Source organism: Dipodomys merriami, unplaced genomic scaffold (assembly GCF_024711535.1).
Source record: "Dipodomys merriami isolate MVZ:Mamm:240054 unplaced genomic scaffold, mDipMer1.0.p SCAF_32, whole genome shotgun sequence".
Classification (NCBI taxonomy): Eukaryota; Metazoa; Chordata; class Mammalia; order Rodentia; family Heteromyidae; genus Dipodomys; species Dipodomys merriami.
In genome coordinates, this window is record NW_027204715.1 from 2,276,231 (window position 1) to 2,292,008 (window position 15,778).

Here is a 15,778-nt window from a genome sequence, read left to right on the forward strand (position 1 = left end):
GTGGGCGCAGAAAAAGGGCGCCGGGTGTCCTTCCTGTCGGTGTCCGGGCAGGGCTCGGCCCCGAAGAGAGGCCTCCGTCTGTGCCCAGCCCCGGGGTGCGCGGACGCCTGGTGCATTTTGTTTTTTAAAAAAGGGGGGACGGCCCCCGGACGCCCCGCCGGGCGTCGGACCGCGGGGCGCCGGGGCGCGCGGCGGGGCCGGCGGGGAACGGTGCGCGGCCGCGCGCCCGCCGCGGGAGGAGGCGGCCGGGACGGCGCGGGGCACCACGTGCTCGGCGGCAGGGGCGGGCGCGGCCGCGAGGGCGGGCGGAGCGGGGGGCGGCGGGGGGCGGGCGGGGCGGGGCCTGCGCTCGAGGGGATGCCAATCAAAGCGTCCGCTTCAAATTGTGTCCGAGAGCCCCGCCGCCGAGCGGAGCGCGGCCGCCGCAGTCGGCGCGCGAACGCGGAGCCGGGCGCAGCCGGGAAGCCGGGGCGCCAGCGAGCTCCGGGCCGAGGAGCAGCGCCCGCCCCCCGCCCCCGGGCCGGCTGAGCGCGCCCGGTGCGCCCCGCGCGGCGAACCCGCCGCTCCCCCGCCGTCGCCGCCGCGTCCGCGGCCATGTCCTTCCCGCAGCTCGGCTACCCGCAGTACCTGAGCGCCGCCGGGCCCGGCGCCTACGGCGGCGAGCGCCCCGGGGTGCTGGCCGCGGCGGCCGCCGCGGCGGCCGCCGCCTCGTCGGGCCGGCCCGGGGCGGCGGAGCTGGGCGCGGGCGCGGGCGCGGCCGCCGTCAGCTCGGTGCTGGGCATGTACGCCGCGGCCGGGCCGTACGCGGGCGCGCCCGGCTACAGCGCTTTCCTGCCCTACGCCGCCGATCTCAGCCTCTTCTCGCAGATGGTGAGTGCGCGGGGCCGCCCCGGAGCTGGCGGGTCCCGCGGGGCGCGCTAGGCCGCGGCTGCCGGGGCGAGAGGGGGGCTCCGAGGGCGGGAGGGGGCGGGGGTCCGCCAGGCCGGCCGTCTCGGCCCCGGGAGGGACGCGATCGGCCCCGGGCCGGGGCTCTTGGGCGAGGGCGGCCCGGGGCGCGCGGGCCCGGGCGCCCCGCGCATTAGAGCAGGGCTCCCCCCTCCCCTTTCCGGCGCGCGGGCCCCGCTCGCTCGGCCTCGGCGGCTTTTTTTTTTTTTTTTTTTTTTTTTTTGGTAAAAAAAACAGCCACCACACAAACCCCAAAGCGGAGCCTGGAAGAGTCGGTTTTCTGTCTTTGGCAGAATCGGGATAGTTGCGTCGGAGTGTGCCGGAGGGGATTCTTTAAAGCCTGGAAGGATCCGTGCAAGTAGCCCCGGCCGTGGACGCCCGGCGGAGCGGAGGGGCTCTCCACGGTGTGTGTGACGGTCTGGGGTTCAGAACGTCCCGTGGCGCTGACACCGGCGTCGGGGACGCGGCGCAACTGCACTTTTGTAACTTACCCAAGTTTTCGTTCGCGGTGACCCCGAGAGAGAAGCGCTTCTCTGCCCAGATGGCATCATGGTGGATTCGGGGAAACCTGCGTCCCCGGGCTGCACACTCCCGCCGTCCGGTGCCGGCCTCGGCCGCTGTCAGAGGGAGGGACGGGGGCTGCAGACTTCCTTCTCCGCGCGGGCCCCGGCCTGTCCGCCGGTCCAAACCATCCATTTTCCGCGCGCCGACTGCCATGTCGGGGTGTGAACTTCGGGCTGTTGGGGAATTGCGGGGGGAGGGGGGCGCCGGGACGGGGTGCAGCCAGCTCCCCCCTAAACCCCGGGCGCCCGGCTGGAGCGCGCGATTCCGGGGCTTCCGAATGCTCGCGGCCCGGGAAGAGGCCGGGCCTCTCCCCGACGCTTCTCAGACTGCGCCGCCGGAGGAGAGAGGCAGGCCGGTCCCCGACACTTTTTTTTCTTCTAGTTTTGCCAGAAAGCCAGTTTCTCTGGAACCCCGCCTCAGCTAACTTGCAGGGCACTGACTACCCAGAAAGATCGGTTCCCATTTTGTTCTGGCCCCGGAATGCCCGAGAGGAGAGACTGATAAGGAGTCCCTTCCAAAGGAATTCCCCGCAGACACAAAGCTGGAATGTCTTCTTTACAGTCGCAACAACAAAACAATCTTAATAATAATTTGAAAAGCGCCGAGTACGTTTTGCAAGGAGAAGTAAAAACGAATTCTGGTCACGGGGACTTCTGTGCGGCCTCCCTCACCCGACTAAGCCGTCGGGGACGTGGGGGACTTACAACTTTCCCAGAGTCCCGAGCCCCCACTGCGAACACAACAACACAATTCTTGTTAAGTGGAGGACGGGTTTTTCACAGAAATTTTGAATGCAGATGTTAGCCATTTGGGAACGCCGAATTTGTGTTTGTGGGGGAGGGAGGGAGATCAGCACACGATGAGGTGGGGAAGGTGATCTTTAAAAAAATATTCTAAGGCTATATTTAAAAATATTTTTAACTGAAGGGAAAATGTAAAAACTTTTTTCCCTAAGCTGTTTGTGCCCTCCCCCCCAGGTCTCCTGCCAATTCTTGGAAAGTAAAACTAAATTCAAAACTCCATTCTAGGCCTAGGTTTCCAAGCCTTGATGACTGGGTATTTGGAAGTCAAAAGATAAAATTGTAAGCGAGCGTCTGTCTGGGCAATTTATGGTAATAATGAGGCCTAATGAGGTTGTTAGAAAGATAAAATGTTATTTACCAAAAAACCTGATGGGATAATTTGACTTGCTGTGTTTTACTACTGATGATAAAAAGAATATTGATTGCAAATAAATCATCCCCTCTAAATGCCTGCAAACAGTTTGTGTTTGCTCTCTCCAGATCAAAGTCAAACTTAAAGAGATAAGGAGAAGAGAGAGGCCCAGGAAACTGAACCAGTTTCCCTCCTTGCAGCCAGCTGCTTGGAGGCCTGGTGTTAATATTTTACCAGATAAGCCCTTTTGTATTTTAAAAAAACAAACGGTGTTTTTGTTGTTGGTGGTGGTGATGGCCAGGATTAAAATTTTAAATTACCTGTCACCATTACAGACCTTGGAGTGCGGGCAAACCATTCTTTGCAGATTGATTTGGAAGAATTCGTTCTTTTAAATTGCTGGTGGAATTAGATCCCCAGAAAGCGGGCTGGTTTATTTTGGTTGACCCCCTTCTGGGCGGAAGGGGTGGAGTGCCTGCGTTTGGGTTCTGCTTGTTTGGAAAACTGTGTCTTCAGCCCCGTTCAGAGATTTTCCCCTCTAGCTATCCTGATACAAACGTGGAAATCCGCTGGTGTGAGCTCTAGCGGTGGGGTCGGTGGGGTCGCAGGGGCTTAGGGAGATGGCGTGGGAGTGGAGAAGCACAGATTCTGTGCCTTTTTGCAAAAGGCCTGCTTCTAGAAGTTTCTCTACAGTGAACCGAACTGATTTCCGCAATGGGTGGAAGCCGGTCCCGGGCTCACTTTGGCTCTGACAGCCCCTCTCCCTGTACTAGGGGGTCCTTTGGGTTGGGGTCATCTCGGCCCAGCAGAAGCCTGGGGGTGTCCGGTGAGCGGGTACCAGGGAGGTTCTGGAGCCTGCGGGAGCATCTGCCCCCTCCCCCCTCTCCAAGTTTGCGGAACTCACTCTCGCTCTCTTTCTCTCTGCTTCCTCCCCCTTCCCTCGCGCTCCGCGGCCTCTCAGGGCTCGCAATATGAACTGAAGGATAACCCCGGGGCGCACCCGGCCACCTTCGCGGCCCACACGGCGCCGGCCTATTACCCATACGGCCAGTTCCAATATGGGGACCCTGGGCGACCCAAGAACGCCACGCGCGAGAGCACCAGCACACTGAAGGCCTGGCTGAACGAGCACCGCAAGAACCCCTACCCCACCAAGGGCGAGAAGATCATGCTGGCCATCATCACCAAGATGACCCTCACGCAGGTCTCCACCTGGTTCGCCAACGCACGCAGGCGCCTCAAGAAGGAGAACAAGGTGACCTGGGGTGCGCGCAGCAAGGACCCGGAGGACGGCGCCCTCTTCGGCAGCGACACGGAAGGCGACCCCGAAAAGGCCGAGGACGACGAGGAGATCGACCTGGAGAGCATCGACATCGACAAGATCGACGAGCACGACGGCGACCAGAGCAACGAGGACGAGGAGGACAAGACGGAAGCGCCGCCGCGAGCGCCCGCCGCCCCCGCCGCGCCTGCCCGGGACCGCGGCTCCCCCCTGGCCGCCGCCGACCTGCTCGCGCCCGAAGACTCGCCCCTGGGCTTGGCCAAGGAGACCCCGGACCCGGGCAGCACTCGCCTGCTGAGCCCCAGCGGCGCCGCGACCGGCGGCCTGCAGGGTGCACCGAACAGCAAACCGAAGATCTGGTCGCTGGCCGAGACCGCCACGAGCCCCGATGGCGCGCCCAAGGCGTCCCCGCCGCCGCCCGCAGGCCATCCCGGCACGCACGGGCCCGCCGCGGGCGCCCCGCTGCAGCACCCCGCCTTCCTGCCCAGCCACGGACTGTACACCTGCCACATCGGCAAATTCTCCAACTGGACCAGCGGCGCCTTCCTGGCGCAGGGGTCGCTGCTGAACATGCGCTCCTTCCTGGGCGTCGGCGCGCCCCACGCCGCGCCCCACGGGCCACACCTGTCCGCGCCACCGCCCGCACAGCCGCCGGTCGCCGTGGCCGCAGGGGCGCTGCACGTGGACAAGGCCTCAGCCCGAGGCAGCCCCGCGCTTCCAGGTACCGCGCCAACTCGCTGGGAGTGGAGCCCGGGGACCGTGGCCGGGGTGGCGGGATGTGCCCAGCCGGGCTGAAGCCCTGGGGCCTGGAGAGCTGCGCTCCGCCCGCGGGCCTGTCTTGCGGGGAAGCCTGGCTCTGGCTGGCATACTTGAGCGACTGGGGGGGGAGCGGGTGGGCAGCGGGCACGATCCTTCCCAACAGCCCCTCCCTAACCCTCTGCTTTGTCCACTCCCTAGCAGAGCGAGACCTCGTCCCCACGCCAGACTCGCCGGCCCAGCAGCTAAAATCGCCCTTCCAGCCGGTACGCGACAAGTGAGTGTCGGAGGCTTTCCGGGGGGTCAGGGGTGGAGGTCGGGGGCGCCCCGGCCGGGCCTCAGGCTGAGTGAGACCCGGAGGAGTGAATTTCTCCGGAGCCGGGAGCCCCGCGGGCCGCGCCCCGGGCGCGGCGGGGCAGCAGGGTCCCAGCGCCCGTCGGCCGTCTGACCCCTCTCCCGCCTCCCTGTCTCCCCCGCAGCTCGCTGGCTCCACAGGAGGGAACGCCGCGGATCCTAGCCGCCCTCCCGTCCGCCTGATGCAGGGTCTCCGTTTGCTTTTGCGAGGGGTGGGGGGAGGCGTTGGGGAGGGAGGGGTGCGGGAGGAATGGAGACAGGTATTTCAGACTGGTGTACAGGACAAGGACGACGACGACGACAACGACGACGGCGTGAACGACTCATCATCGCTTTCTGCAGACGGGCTCCTCACCCGGCCGGCGCGCGCGGCCCGGGCCCGGCCTCTGCCCGCGGCTCCGGCCCGCGGCGGGCTCCACGCTCCGGTAAATGCCCTCACGTGCTTGTGTCTTCTTCTCCTTTTTTCTTTTTCCTTTCTGTATATAGTGATTTCAGATTGTAAATAGCGCGTCAGCGAACTTGTCTAAATCATATATTTTTGTCTAATAAACTAAATGAAATGCCCAGTGCTCCTCTGCTGCTGTGCATGCTGAACTCGGACCCTGGAAACCCGGGCCGGGGGCTGGAGGGAGGGAGGGGGTAAGAGGGGGTAGGGGAAGGTAAAGAGAGAGAGGGGAGGAGAGGAAGAGAGAAGAGAGGGAGGGAGGGGGTAGGGGGAGGGAGGAGAGGGAGAGGGAGGGGGGAGAGGGGGAGCAGCCCTGGCCAGCCTTCTCCCGCGGTCCTTGCGGGGAGTGTTCCCACCCAGGGAGCCGAAGTCTTTTGGTTGTGATTGTTTTTGTTGAATTTGTTACATTGTTCCCGTGCCATTTATTATTGACAGCCGAATTCTTTCTAACTGCGCACTTAAGTTATTTATCTGGAGCAGGCTTTTCTTTGAGGAGTAAATGAATCTAGTTTTAGGCAGTTTACAAAAAGATGCTTTAAAGTGGATAAAAATGGGGGTTGGGGAGAATTTGCAACCAAGCTCCCAAGGGAGAACTTGTGAAGCCGGTTCCTCACTCCGGGCCCGAGCGGGGCATTTCGGCCTAGGGTTGACTTCGTGGAAATAATGCAGTATGGACTACTGCTTTAGGTGTATTTTTTAGTCACTTAAGAACTTGGGAGGAACTAGAACTCCCTTTAGCTTCTCACGAGAGGGGAAGCGGGGCCCTGGGAAGTTTTCTGCGCGCTCAGCGAGGGGGCAGTGTCTGCCACGGGCGGTGAGACAGGGGAGAATCGGCTTTGGGGTGCCTAAGACCCCGGTGCGTCCTCTGCTGTGGGGCTTGGGGAGCACACGGAGCGGGCCACAATCAATCACCCGAAGGGCGAAGCCGGGCGAGGGCCGAGGCATCGGGAGGCGTTGGGAAGCGCTGGGCGGCGCGGTGGGGCGGCAGGGGCGGCTGGAGGCGGCGGGCTGGTCGCGCCGGGGTGCACGCGGGGCAGGGCGCCCTGTCGCCGGGAGCGGGTGCGCACGGTGCCCGAGGAGCCCGGGCTCCGGGGACACGGACGATCGTGGAATTCGTAGCAACTACGAAAGCAGACATGAAAAAACTGCTCTTGAGTATTCGGGCTGAAAAATCCCGCGTCCTGGGAAGGCACACTTCCGAGTCTCCCTCCCGGAGCTCGCCCGGTCCCTGCCGCGCCCAGGCTGTCTTCCGCCTTCCCGGCGGGTTGAGACCCAAATGCTCCCGTGATTGCATCCGCCGCGCGGCTGCTGGGTCTTTGGAAAGTCGTGGCCCCGGTGCCTTTGCCAGCCGAGAAAGAAGAGAAGCGGGGACGGGGGGGGGGGGGGTGGAGGGAAGGGGGAGGAAATACCCCGCTAGAGCCGCCCTGCCCCTCGCGCGCCCCCTCCTCGAGGCTGGGTCCTCTGCCTGTCTGCGGGGTGGAGGAAGAGCGGCGGAGTGCGCGCGGAGGGGCGCGCGGAGGGGCGCGGTCGGTAAGTGGGGTGCATGGGGCCGCGAGGGACCGGGCCGCGCGGACCGAGTGGGCCGCAGGCTCGGCCGGCTCGCGGCGAACCAGTTTCTCGGTCGGAATGGACGTGCTCGAGGCGCCCTCTATGGTCCGAAAGCAGAATGGGGTCTGATCCGTCCTGCGTGGCTTCCGTGGCGCGGGCCAAGTCCGGGAGTGTGTCGCCTCGTGATTCCGCGGGTCGGAGCCTGGGCTGGCGGTTGCGGGGCCAGCTTGGTGCTCAGGGGTAGCCCGCTTAGTCCGTCTGTTTGGGCGGGGACGGGGTGCTGGTGGGGGGCGAGGCTAGTCTTCTGGGGCTTGGGGGAAGAGAGTGTGTCCAGAACCCTGCGGTGGTGCGTTGTTAGAAGGTCGGCGGGATCGCTGTCTGTCCTCAGCCGCAAGCCCTCCGGTGTGGCCACAACTCCACCTCTCCGTTTTGGAGGTCCCGAGTGTGGCCTCTGCCCACCTTACCTACACGGGGCAAATGGGCCTAGCACTCCGGTCCGGGTTGCACCTAGAAAATGCCTTGATCAGCCACATCCTCTCCTAAAATGAATGAAGCTTGGCGTCTCCAGCGGCATAGGCTGCTCAGGAAGCCCTTCTGAGCAGCTGCGGGGAGCAGTGGGTATGTAGGTTACTTAAAAAATCAGTTTCTCTGCTGTAATTGGATGGTCCCAGATGGTGTCTGCTGCCTGCACCCCTAAACTTCCATTCTGGTGTGTGTGTGTGTGTGTGTGTGTGTGTGTGTGTGTGTGTGTGTGTGTGTGTGTGTGTGTGTGGTGTACAAGCCCATCATAGGGTTTGAACTCCGGGCCTGAGCTTCTTTTCCCTTCAAGGCCAGCACTCTACTACCACTTGAATCCCAGCTCCATTTCTGGCTTATTTGTTGTCCAACTTGGTTTCAAACCAGGATCCTCAAATCTCAGCCTCCTGAGTAGTTAGGATTACAGCTGAACCAATGGGTGCCTGGCATATTTTCGTATTTATCTTTAATTTTTTTCTACAGATGAAAGTGGAGGGCCTTGCGACAGTGGCTAGGCCATCACCCAGACAGGAGCTCAGGCCCAGGGATTGGTGGGCTAGGCATGGTGATCCGATGGTGATGTTCAGATCAGATGTTCACTGTACACAGTTAGAGCACAAGCCTCTTGATTATGTTTCTCCCATGAAAAGACAGAAATGAATTTTTAGTCAAGGTTTAAAAACAGTGTTTGCAGCACTTGGTTGCAGCTTTGGCTGTCGATGTCAGTGTCTGGAGACTGGGCTGTGCACCCGTTGCATCTCTCCACAGATGCCTCCAACACCAAAGCAATTGGTCCTGGGGAAGACTTGAGCTGTTAGAATGAAGCGCTACACCCACCCCTCCACACCCGGCTTGGGGGTGCTGCAGCCAGCCGACCCCTAGCTGGGTCTCTGCTCCCATCTTGGCCAGGCCTGAGGGTGACTGCCTGGAGACTCCCCCCTCCCGGCCTCCCTCCTTCCCTAGATCAATTATATTCACCAGCACATTTATCTCTCCCACAATATGGAGAATTCATATTCATATCTCGGTTTTCGTGGTCTGACACTGATTAATGTAATATGCGCCTTGGCTCGGAGGGGCGCGAGGCGCACCTCCAGATGAATCATGCCGGGCGAACTTGGAGTCGTCCTTCAGAGAGCGGGGAGCTGAGGGAGGGAAGAAGGAAGGGAGGGGCCATCCAGGCCCCTGCGGCACCCCGGGGTGCTCAGGGCCGTTCCGGAATGTCGGGGAGCAGCCCCACTCCCCGGCTCTGTTTCCACACTGGGCTGCGCAGTTCAGTTCCGGGCTCGGCCCTTCCTCCCTCCCCGTTCCGGCTGCCCGCTGTTCCCCAGGCTCCGGAGCAGAAACTGCGTTTTGTGGGAACCGACTCGGACCCACAAAATCTGCTTCTGAAACCGACAGGATCGGAGAAGATCCGAAAGTGGGGGACAAGCCCGAAGGGGATCCCGACTTTGAGGAGCCAGGGGGTGGCCCCATGGCAGCCCGGGCGGGCGAGCCCCTGTGCCGAGGGGCTCTCTGGGCGGGCTGGGGTGTGTTCTGGAGCCTCTCTGACCCCAGAGCGGAGGCTGAACCGAGGCCTGGGCCGGCCCGCCAGGCAGCAGCCTCCAAGCCCCCCGCACCCCCGCGCTCCCCCTCGCCCCCCCCCCCCCGCGCTCCCCCGCGCCCCGCGGAGCAGGCGCTCTCATTATGGCTCCAAAGACCATCCAGCTGCCGGGCGGCCTTGGCACTCCGCTGCCGCTGGACGGGGCAAGGCCTCAGGCCAGGGGCAGGCAGCGCCAGGAGCTCTGAGCTCGGGCCACACTCTTTCCCGAGCCTATGAAAATGTTTTAATCCATTTGCCAGTTGGACACAGAGGGGTTTCTTTCTTTTTTTTAACCGAACAGATCGTATTATACACCAAGAGATTCTCCTTCGTGTCTAAACTACCCTGGAATGTCGTTTTAATATTGACTTTCGGTGGAGGAGCAGTCCTGGAGGAAAGGATCTGAAGCTCGGGAGCTGACCTGGGGTCTCCCCTGGGAGGAGGCCCCGTGGAAAGCCCGAAACCCCAGCATTGCCCAAGAAGAGGGGTGGCCAAAGAGAGTCCCCCAGGGGGGTGAGGGAGGCTAGCCGCAAGCTCAGGGCTTCACTTTTTCCCAGTTTCCTGCCCCTGGCCCTCGGAAGCCATATCTACCCCAGGGTAGTGTTTTTGACCAATGGACAGCGGCTCAGCAGTCACTTGGTGGCCCAAGTGGTAGCCCTTTCTGCCAACGGTGTGGATTCTGAGGATGCTTAAGGTGTCTGACCTTAATCATTTTGTCTGGCTTCCTGGGCATGATGGCTGGGGGGGGGGGGGGGCGTGGCTGGGGGGCGGACCCTGTGGCTGGGCTGCAGCTAGGGGCAGGGCAGGGCAGAGCAGGGAAGATCTGCCTGGCCCTGGCACGCGAACCCTTGGGCCCACCGGCAGAAAGTCCTGAAGGCCTTTTGTTATTATACAAATTATCATTTTGATCCTCTGCAGAGGAGAAGAAGGCATCTTGATTTCTCCCATCGGATCTGTAAGAGGTGGTTGTTCCAGAAGGTAAAGAGTCACTGAACTCCTCCTGCCTTTCGGTCTCCAGGTCTCCCCTGGGTCGCCTGTTTGTTTGTTTGTGCTACTTTCGCTTGCTTTGCTTGTTATCGAAATTTAAACGTATGCTTAATTGCTAGTGCCTTGGATAGCTGCAGCAATGTCTGAAAATATTAAATACATCTGCGAGACGGTGAGCAAGAGAAATTAAAAAGGTGCTCGCTGCCCTGAATGTTAAAAAGATCTCACAATGAAGTGATTAACATTTTTATGAATAAAATTAATCACGCATTAGCTCTGCTGCACTGTACATCTGAAACCCCAATGTGGCGGCCTCCTTCTTGCTCACCCCCAAGAGCTGTGGGAGGCCAAGCTCCCCCGGGGCAGGTGCTCAGCCCCCAGGCCTTCAGAATCTTCATGATTGTTACGTCAATAATAAGTATGCAGGACTGAAAGAGAAGAGGTAAACACTCGAAATACCACCATCACCACCGACATGTGGGCATGTAACACACACACCCCTCACAACAATGAGATGCAGTTCTTGTTTTGGGGTTTTCCCTTAACATACTCAACAAGAACCCTATCGATTCTCAGCCATTGAGATTAGAACCTCAGGCAGACCTAAATTGGGAGGCTGTTAGAAGGTGCAGGGCGGGAGGAGGAGGAGGGGGAAAGACTGAATTCAGCCCAGCTGTGGTGCCACAGCCAGGAACGGTTCTGGGCCCACGCACGCCCCTGGGAAGGCAGGTTTGATGGGAAAGCACAGCCCCCCCCCCCAGTTATTAAAATCTCTACTCTCCTAGATATGGAAGTGAGATCTGTCCTCTCCAGGCTCGGGTCCTCCTGCTTTCTAATCTGTGGCCACGGTGGTTTGGGGGTTACTCCAGCAGGCTGTACAAAGGGAGGGAGCCATCTGAAGTGTCAGGCCAGCTGCAGCAGGGCCCTGGCTTCCCCTTCTGTGGCTGCTTTCCTGCTCATGTGCGCAGCAGAAGGTGAAATCAAAGCGGCCATCCTCCTCGGTTCTGCGCGTTATCATGCACCGCTGTGGCGAATCTCTCCCAGCTCCGGGAACCAATAAAACAACGGTGCCTGTTTGAGTTGATATATTAATATTTACTGTGGATTTGCAAGGTCGGGGCTAAATGTCAGCGGATTGCTGGGGCAGTCCTGTGGGGAATAATTAAACAGATCTCATAGCAGCTCAGCGTTCTAACATCTTTATTAATCTTTTCCCCCCTACCTTCCTGAAAGAGTACGTAGAAATATTGCTTCTAGAACGCGAAGACTCAGAATAAGTTTAATAATGAAATGCGATGCTGGCAAGGTTTGTTCCTGATAGTTTCTGGGACCCATCTTCCATGGACAGCTGTGCTGTGTGAATGATTCTCCCCTCCCCACTCCCCGCCAGAGTTATCCTTATCAATTTGCCAAACACAATAATATTGTTCCTGTGTTAGGATCCTCATGCTGGCCACCCCGCGTGCCAGGCCAGGCTGCCAGTCCCCAGGCCCCCTTCCTTCACGGGGTTACAATGTGCACTTTACTACAAGGTCCACAGTTCTCTTTAATAGGCTTGATAATTAGTGTTGGGACGCCTCATTACAAGTCATAGCCTGTAGCAGTTCTGAGCCAAAAAGCCCTGTACAATCTGATTTATTTATTTTTTATCAGGCAGCAGTTGCTTTCTGGAGTTTGTGTTTATATAATGGGGACCCACACTAGGCCCCCAGTGTAAAAATATCACCAGGAAATTAATTGCTTCTGTGTGCAGTTACCACAGATGGGTCTTGTTGATCAGAATGATGCATTTTCCCCCCAACTTTGCCATCCTGTGGTGACTTGTAAAAAAAAACAAAACAAAAAAACTAAAATGAAAGCCAGCAAGGCAAATGCGTATTAACATCTGTATAGGTCCAGTAATGTCGTAATACATGGGGCGTGAAAAAGGTGGCGCCCAGCAACTTTGAATCTGGGGAAGCTAGCCCTCCTTCCCTTGACTGCTATCCATGTGTGCTTTCACCCGCTCCTTCTGAGTGGCATCTCCACCTGAGCAAGGGCTGGAATTGCAGATGGCTCCCGGCTGAACGACCCACTATCAACTAGAAGGCCGGGGATCTCAGCTCCCCAGGCTGACTCCAAAGGCTTTATGACCCTCCCCAGAGGATGGTCTGTCCCCAGTGGCCTCCATGCAGGGAGGACAGGGGGACACGGGGTGGCCAGACTGGTGGACTCGGTTGTTGGTGGTGTATGTTTCACAGGTTGCAGGTCTTGAGGACCAGGACATGCATGCTCTGATTTGTTCCCTGGGAAGCATGAACCCCGGAGACCCTTCCTTTCTTCCTTCCTTCCTTCCGTTCCCCTCCCTCCCTTCCTTCCTTCCTTCCTCCCTCCCTCCCTCCCTCCCTTCCTTCCTTCCTTCCTTCCTTCCTTCCTTCCTTCCTTTCTTCCTTCCTTCCTTCTCCTTGCTGTGTCAGAAGATGAACCCGAAATCCTGACCAGCTTGTAGGCTACTCCGGATTCAGACCATTTCATCGTATTCCCAATCTCTTAGTCTTTGAAGTCACATTTGCCCTGTCCTTGTTCTGTTCTGGCATGGGGCGTTTCTGCTGGTGACTGTCCGGTACCTGGTGCTATTCCCTCCGGGATCAGCACTGCTATTTTCCTAGTGTCTCTCCCCATCCCCCCCCACCCCCCCCCCAGTACCAGGAACTTATCTTCCACTCCAGGCTCCTGGTCAGCACACTGGCTCCTGGCTCAGCAGTGCTGGGTAGGATTTGCAAATGCAACCTCAGGTAACTCAGTGGAGAGCAATTTGTGTATGAAAGCAAGAAAGAGAAAATAAAACCAGCCCAGATTGCCTAGCCAGGGTGGATCCCAAGAGCCTGAGCTCAGAAACCTGCCTTTGGGGAGCCCTGTGGGCCTAGGCCAGGCCATTTCCTGTGGAACTGGCTGCCTTCACCCAGGCTTCAGGTTAATTAGCATTTGAACTGGAAATGAGAGGTTTTATGACATTCCAAGAAAATTAATCCTGAATGTTGAGAATAACTTGTGCTAGCCACAGGACAACTTTCTGGGTGCACTGTATCCTGCTGCACCCCACAAATCCCTCAGCCCTGAAGATGAGGCTGGTCCCAGCTACGCAGAGCCACAGACCCATACCCTCGTGTCCGTGGCAGCAAAGCCTTCCTTCAGCTCCCAGCAGGAAGAAGGAAGGTAGCGATGCTCTGAAAACAAGAACAAAAACAAAAGACTTCAGTAAGGAAACCTCAAAAAGTTCCTGGACACTAAATACTTGTCAAAGCAACAAGAAAACATTTTGATAAGCTAAGTACGAATGAATCAGAGACATATGGCTTTGGTTTTCCCTGAAAAGCTTGCATTTTGAACCCCAAATATTTTCAGAAAGTTTGAGGTATTCAAAGACTCTGTAGTTGGGTACACCCATACAAATTTTGAGGGGCTGGGCCCAATACACGTGTTTCTGGTAGATTTCCCGCGATCAGAGGCCCACCGCTCTTTTGGATGGCTTTGGTGTGCAGCATCTGCCCCTCCCCAAGGGCTTCCAACCCATTCTCCAGCCTCCCCTCCCACTTGGCAAGGCACATCCCAGCTCAAGCTCATGGTCCCCACACCGATCGATCTTGTGCTTCCAAGTCTTTAACTCTGAAACTTGCAAGAGTGTTAAACATGTAAAACTGCCATTCCCATGTTGGGGGCTTGCCACTCACGGACCCCTGGCAGATGGCTGTCACGTACATCTACCCTCTGAATTAAGGGATGGTGAGAATCAGTGGTTTCCATGCCTGGGCTTTGCTTTCTGACATGTTGGAAACTACTAATGGAGGGAATTGCCTGGACATTTGATTTTGGTGAGCTTACAGTCAGGGTGTGTCTGTGTGGCTCAGGGAGTGGGGGCAGGGAAGGAGGTGTGGGGGGTGGAAGTTCAGGTGTGAACAGGCTAGGCCCACCTCACAGGACAATCAACCATTTGCCAGTCAACCAGTGACACAGTCAACCACACAATCAACCAGTGACACAATTGATGTCAGTCAACCATACAACCAATGACACAATCAGTGTCATAGTCAACCACACAACCAGTGACATAATTGGTGTCAGACAACCAATGACACAATTGGAGACACAACCAGACAACCAACCAGTGACACAACTGGTGTCACAATCAACCGATCATCAACCACTGACACAATCGATGCCACACCCTCCTTGCACACACATGCACCATTTGTCCCGTTCTCTGTCAGTGTCTACATCATCTTTGAGTACAATGACTATTAAGTTGACTTTCTCTAATTCCCTGTGTCCAATCCAGAGACCCATTGTGTTTTAGTTCTGAGACTTACTTTTGCTCAGAGCTTCTGTGTAGACAGGAGTGATGTTGGGTCCTATCCCAAAATCCTTTTGATGGCTGGTTAGGAATACTGTACATCAGCAGTGAGAAGAGGCTGACATGACCTAATTGCACTCAGAGTGCTGACTCATGAGGAGTGGCTGAGTCTCCCTGTACTGAGAGGCTGGAGCTCGTACTGCTGCAGATGGAAATGAAGGCTGAACTCAGTCTTGTAAGGAGAAGCATTCTAACAAGAGCCATCCAGCGGGACAAGTCTCAGGCACTTCCAGAAACGACCCATGAGAATCATTCAAGGAGAAGACAGGAAATCTCTTCTATGGGACAGAGGAAGAAGGCATTGCTGTGTTGGGGAATTAAAACATTAGGCATTTTATTGTTTTGTTTAATCACAAGAGGTTACGATTGGGGCTAGCAGTAGATTTTTGGAATTGTTTTGGTCTCCAGTATATCCATTGTTGTGTGTGTGTGTGTGTATGTGTGTGTGCATGCACATGCATGTGTGTATTTCTGTTTATCCAGGTGAGTTTCAGTACTGTTTGTGATCTACTCCTGGTACCCTAACTTGCTAATTCAAGTCTCTAGCCCGAGGACGGGATCTGACCCCACCAAGGGGACTCCGCAGACCTGACTTGAGATGCAGCCTTACTGGAACCCTGCCGAGCCCTGGGCTGGCTGGCAGAGGCCCCGGAGATGTCACAGGGGATGGTTGATGCCAAAGAGGAAACGAAGATAAGAAAAGGTAGATTTTTGCATCCTTCCTCTGTTGTGATTTTTGTGTCCATTCTGTTTCTCTAGGTCCCTGGTCCCCAGGCTTTGTGAGAGCAAGTGAACTGCGCAAGGGCTGGGGTAGCTGGGGGGAGGTGTGAGCTGTGGACAGCTCTCGAAGTGGTGCCACCGACCAGCAAGGCTGCACCTCCTCCTGGTTCTGGTACAGTGTTGGTCTAGTGATTATTTAAAGTGGCAACTGGTGTGTGTGTGTGTGTGTGTGTGTGTGTGTGTGTGTGTGTGTGTGTGTGTGTGTGTGTGTGTATGTGTGTGTGTGTGTGTGTGTGTGTGTGTGTGTGTTGATGGATGGTCTAGAAAGGACAGAAGGAGAGATAAGAATGTACTTGGTGGGACTGGGAAGGTGGCTCAGTGGTAGAGTGCTTGCCTTGCATGCATGAGGCCCTGGGCTCGATTCCTTAGCACCCCAGCAGCAGAAAAGCTGGAAGTGGTGTTGTGGCTCAAGTGGTAGAGGGCTAGTCTTGAGGTGAAGAGCTGAGGGACAGCACCTAGGCCCAGAGTTCAGGC

The 15,778-nt window shown here is 57.7% G+C and overlaps 1 protein-coding gene across 1 annotated transcript; it reads left to right on the plus strand.

Annotated features, from left to right (window-relative positions):
- Positions 1 to 473: 473 nt before the first annotated feature.
- Irx1 (iroquois homeobox 1) lies at positions 474 to 5,295 on the plus strand. The gene is made up of 4 exons (XM_070042149.1): positions 474 to 870; positions 3,626 to 4,667; positions 4,907 to 4,979; positions 5,182 to 5,295. The coding sequence occupies exons 1-4, from the start codon at positions 595 to 597 to the stop codon at positions 5,237 to 5,239; spliced, it is 1,449 nt and encodes a 482-aa protein (XP_069898250.1). The 5' UTR covers positions 474 to 594; the 3' UTR covers positions 5,240 to 5,295.
- The last annotated feature ends 10,483 nt before the right edge of the window (positions 5,296 to 15,778 follow it).

Excerpts from the sequence above, each read along its gene's own strand:
- Irx1 (XM_070042149.1), top strand. The coding sequence starts at position 595 with ATGTCCTTCCCGCAGCTCGGCTACCCGCAGTACCTGAGCGCCGCCGGG. Across the intron at positions 871-3,625 it reads TCAGCCTCTTCTCGCAGATG|GGCTCGCAATATGAACTGAA; the intron begins GTGAGTGCGCGG and ends GCGGCCTCTCAG. Across the intron at positions 4,980-5,181 it reads TTCCAGCCGGTACGCGACAA|CTCGCTGGCTCCACAGGAGG; the intron begins GTGAGTGTCGGA and ends TCTCCCCCGCAG.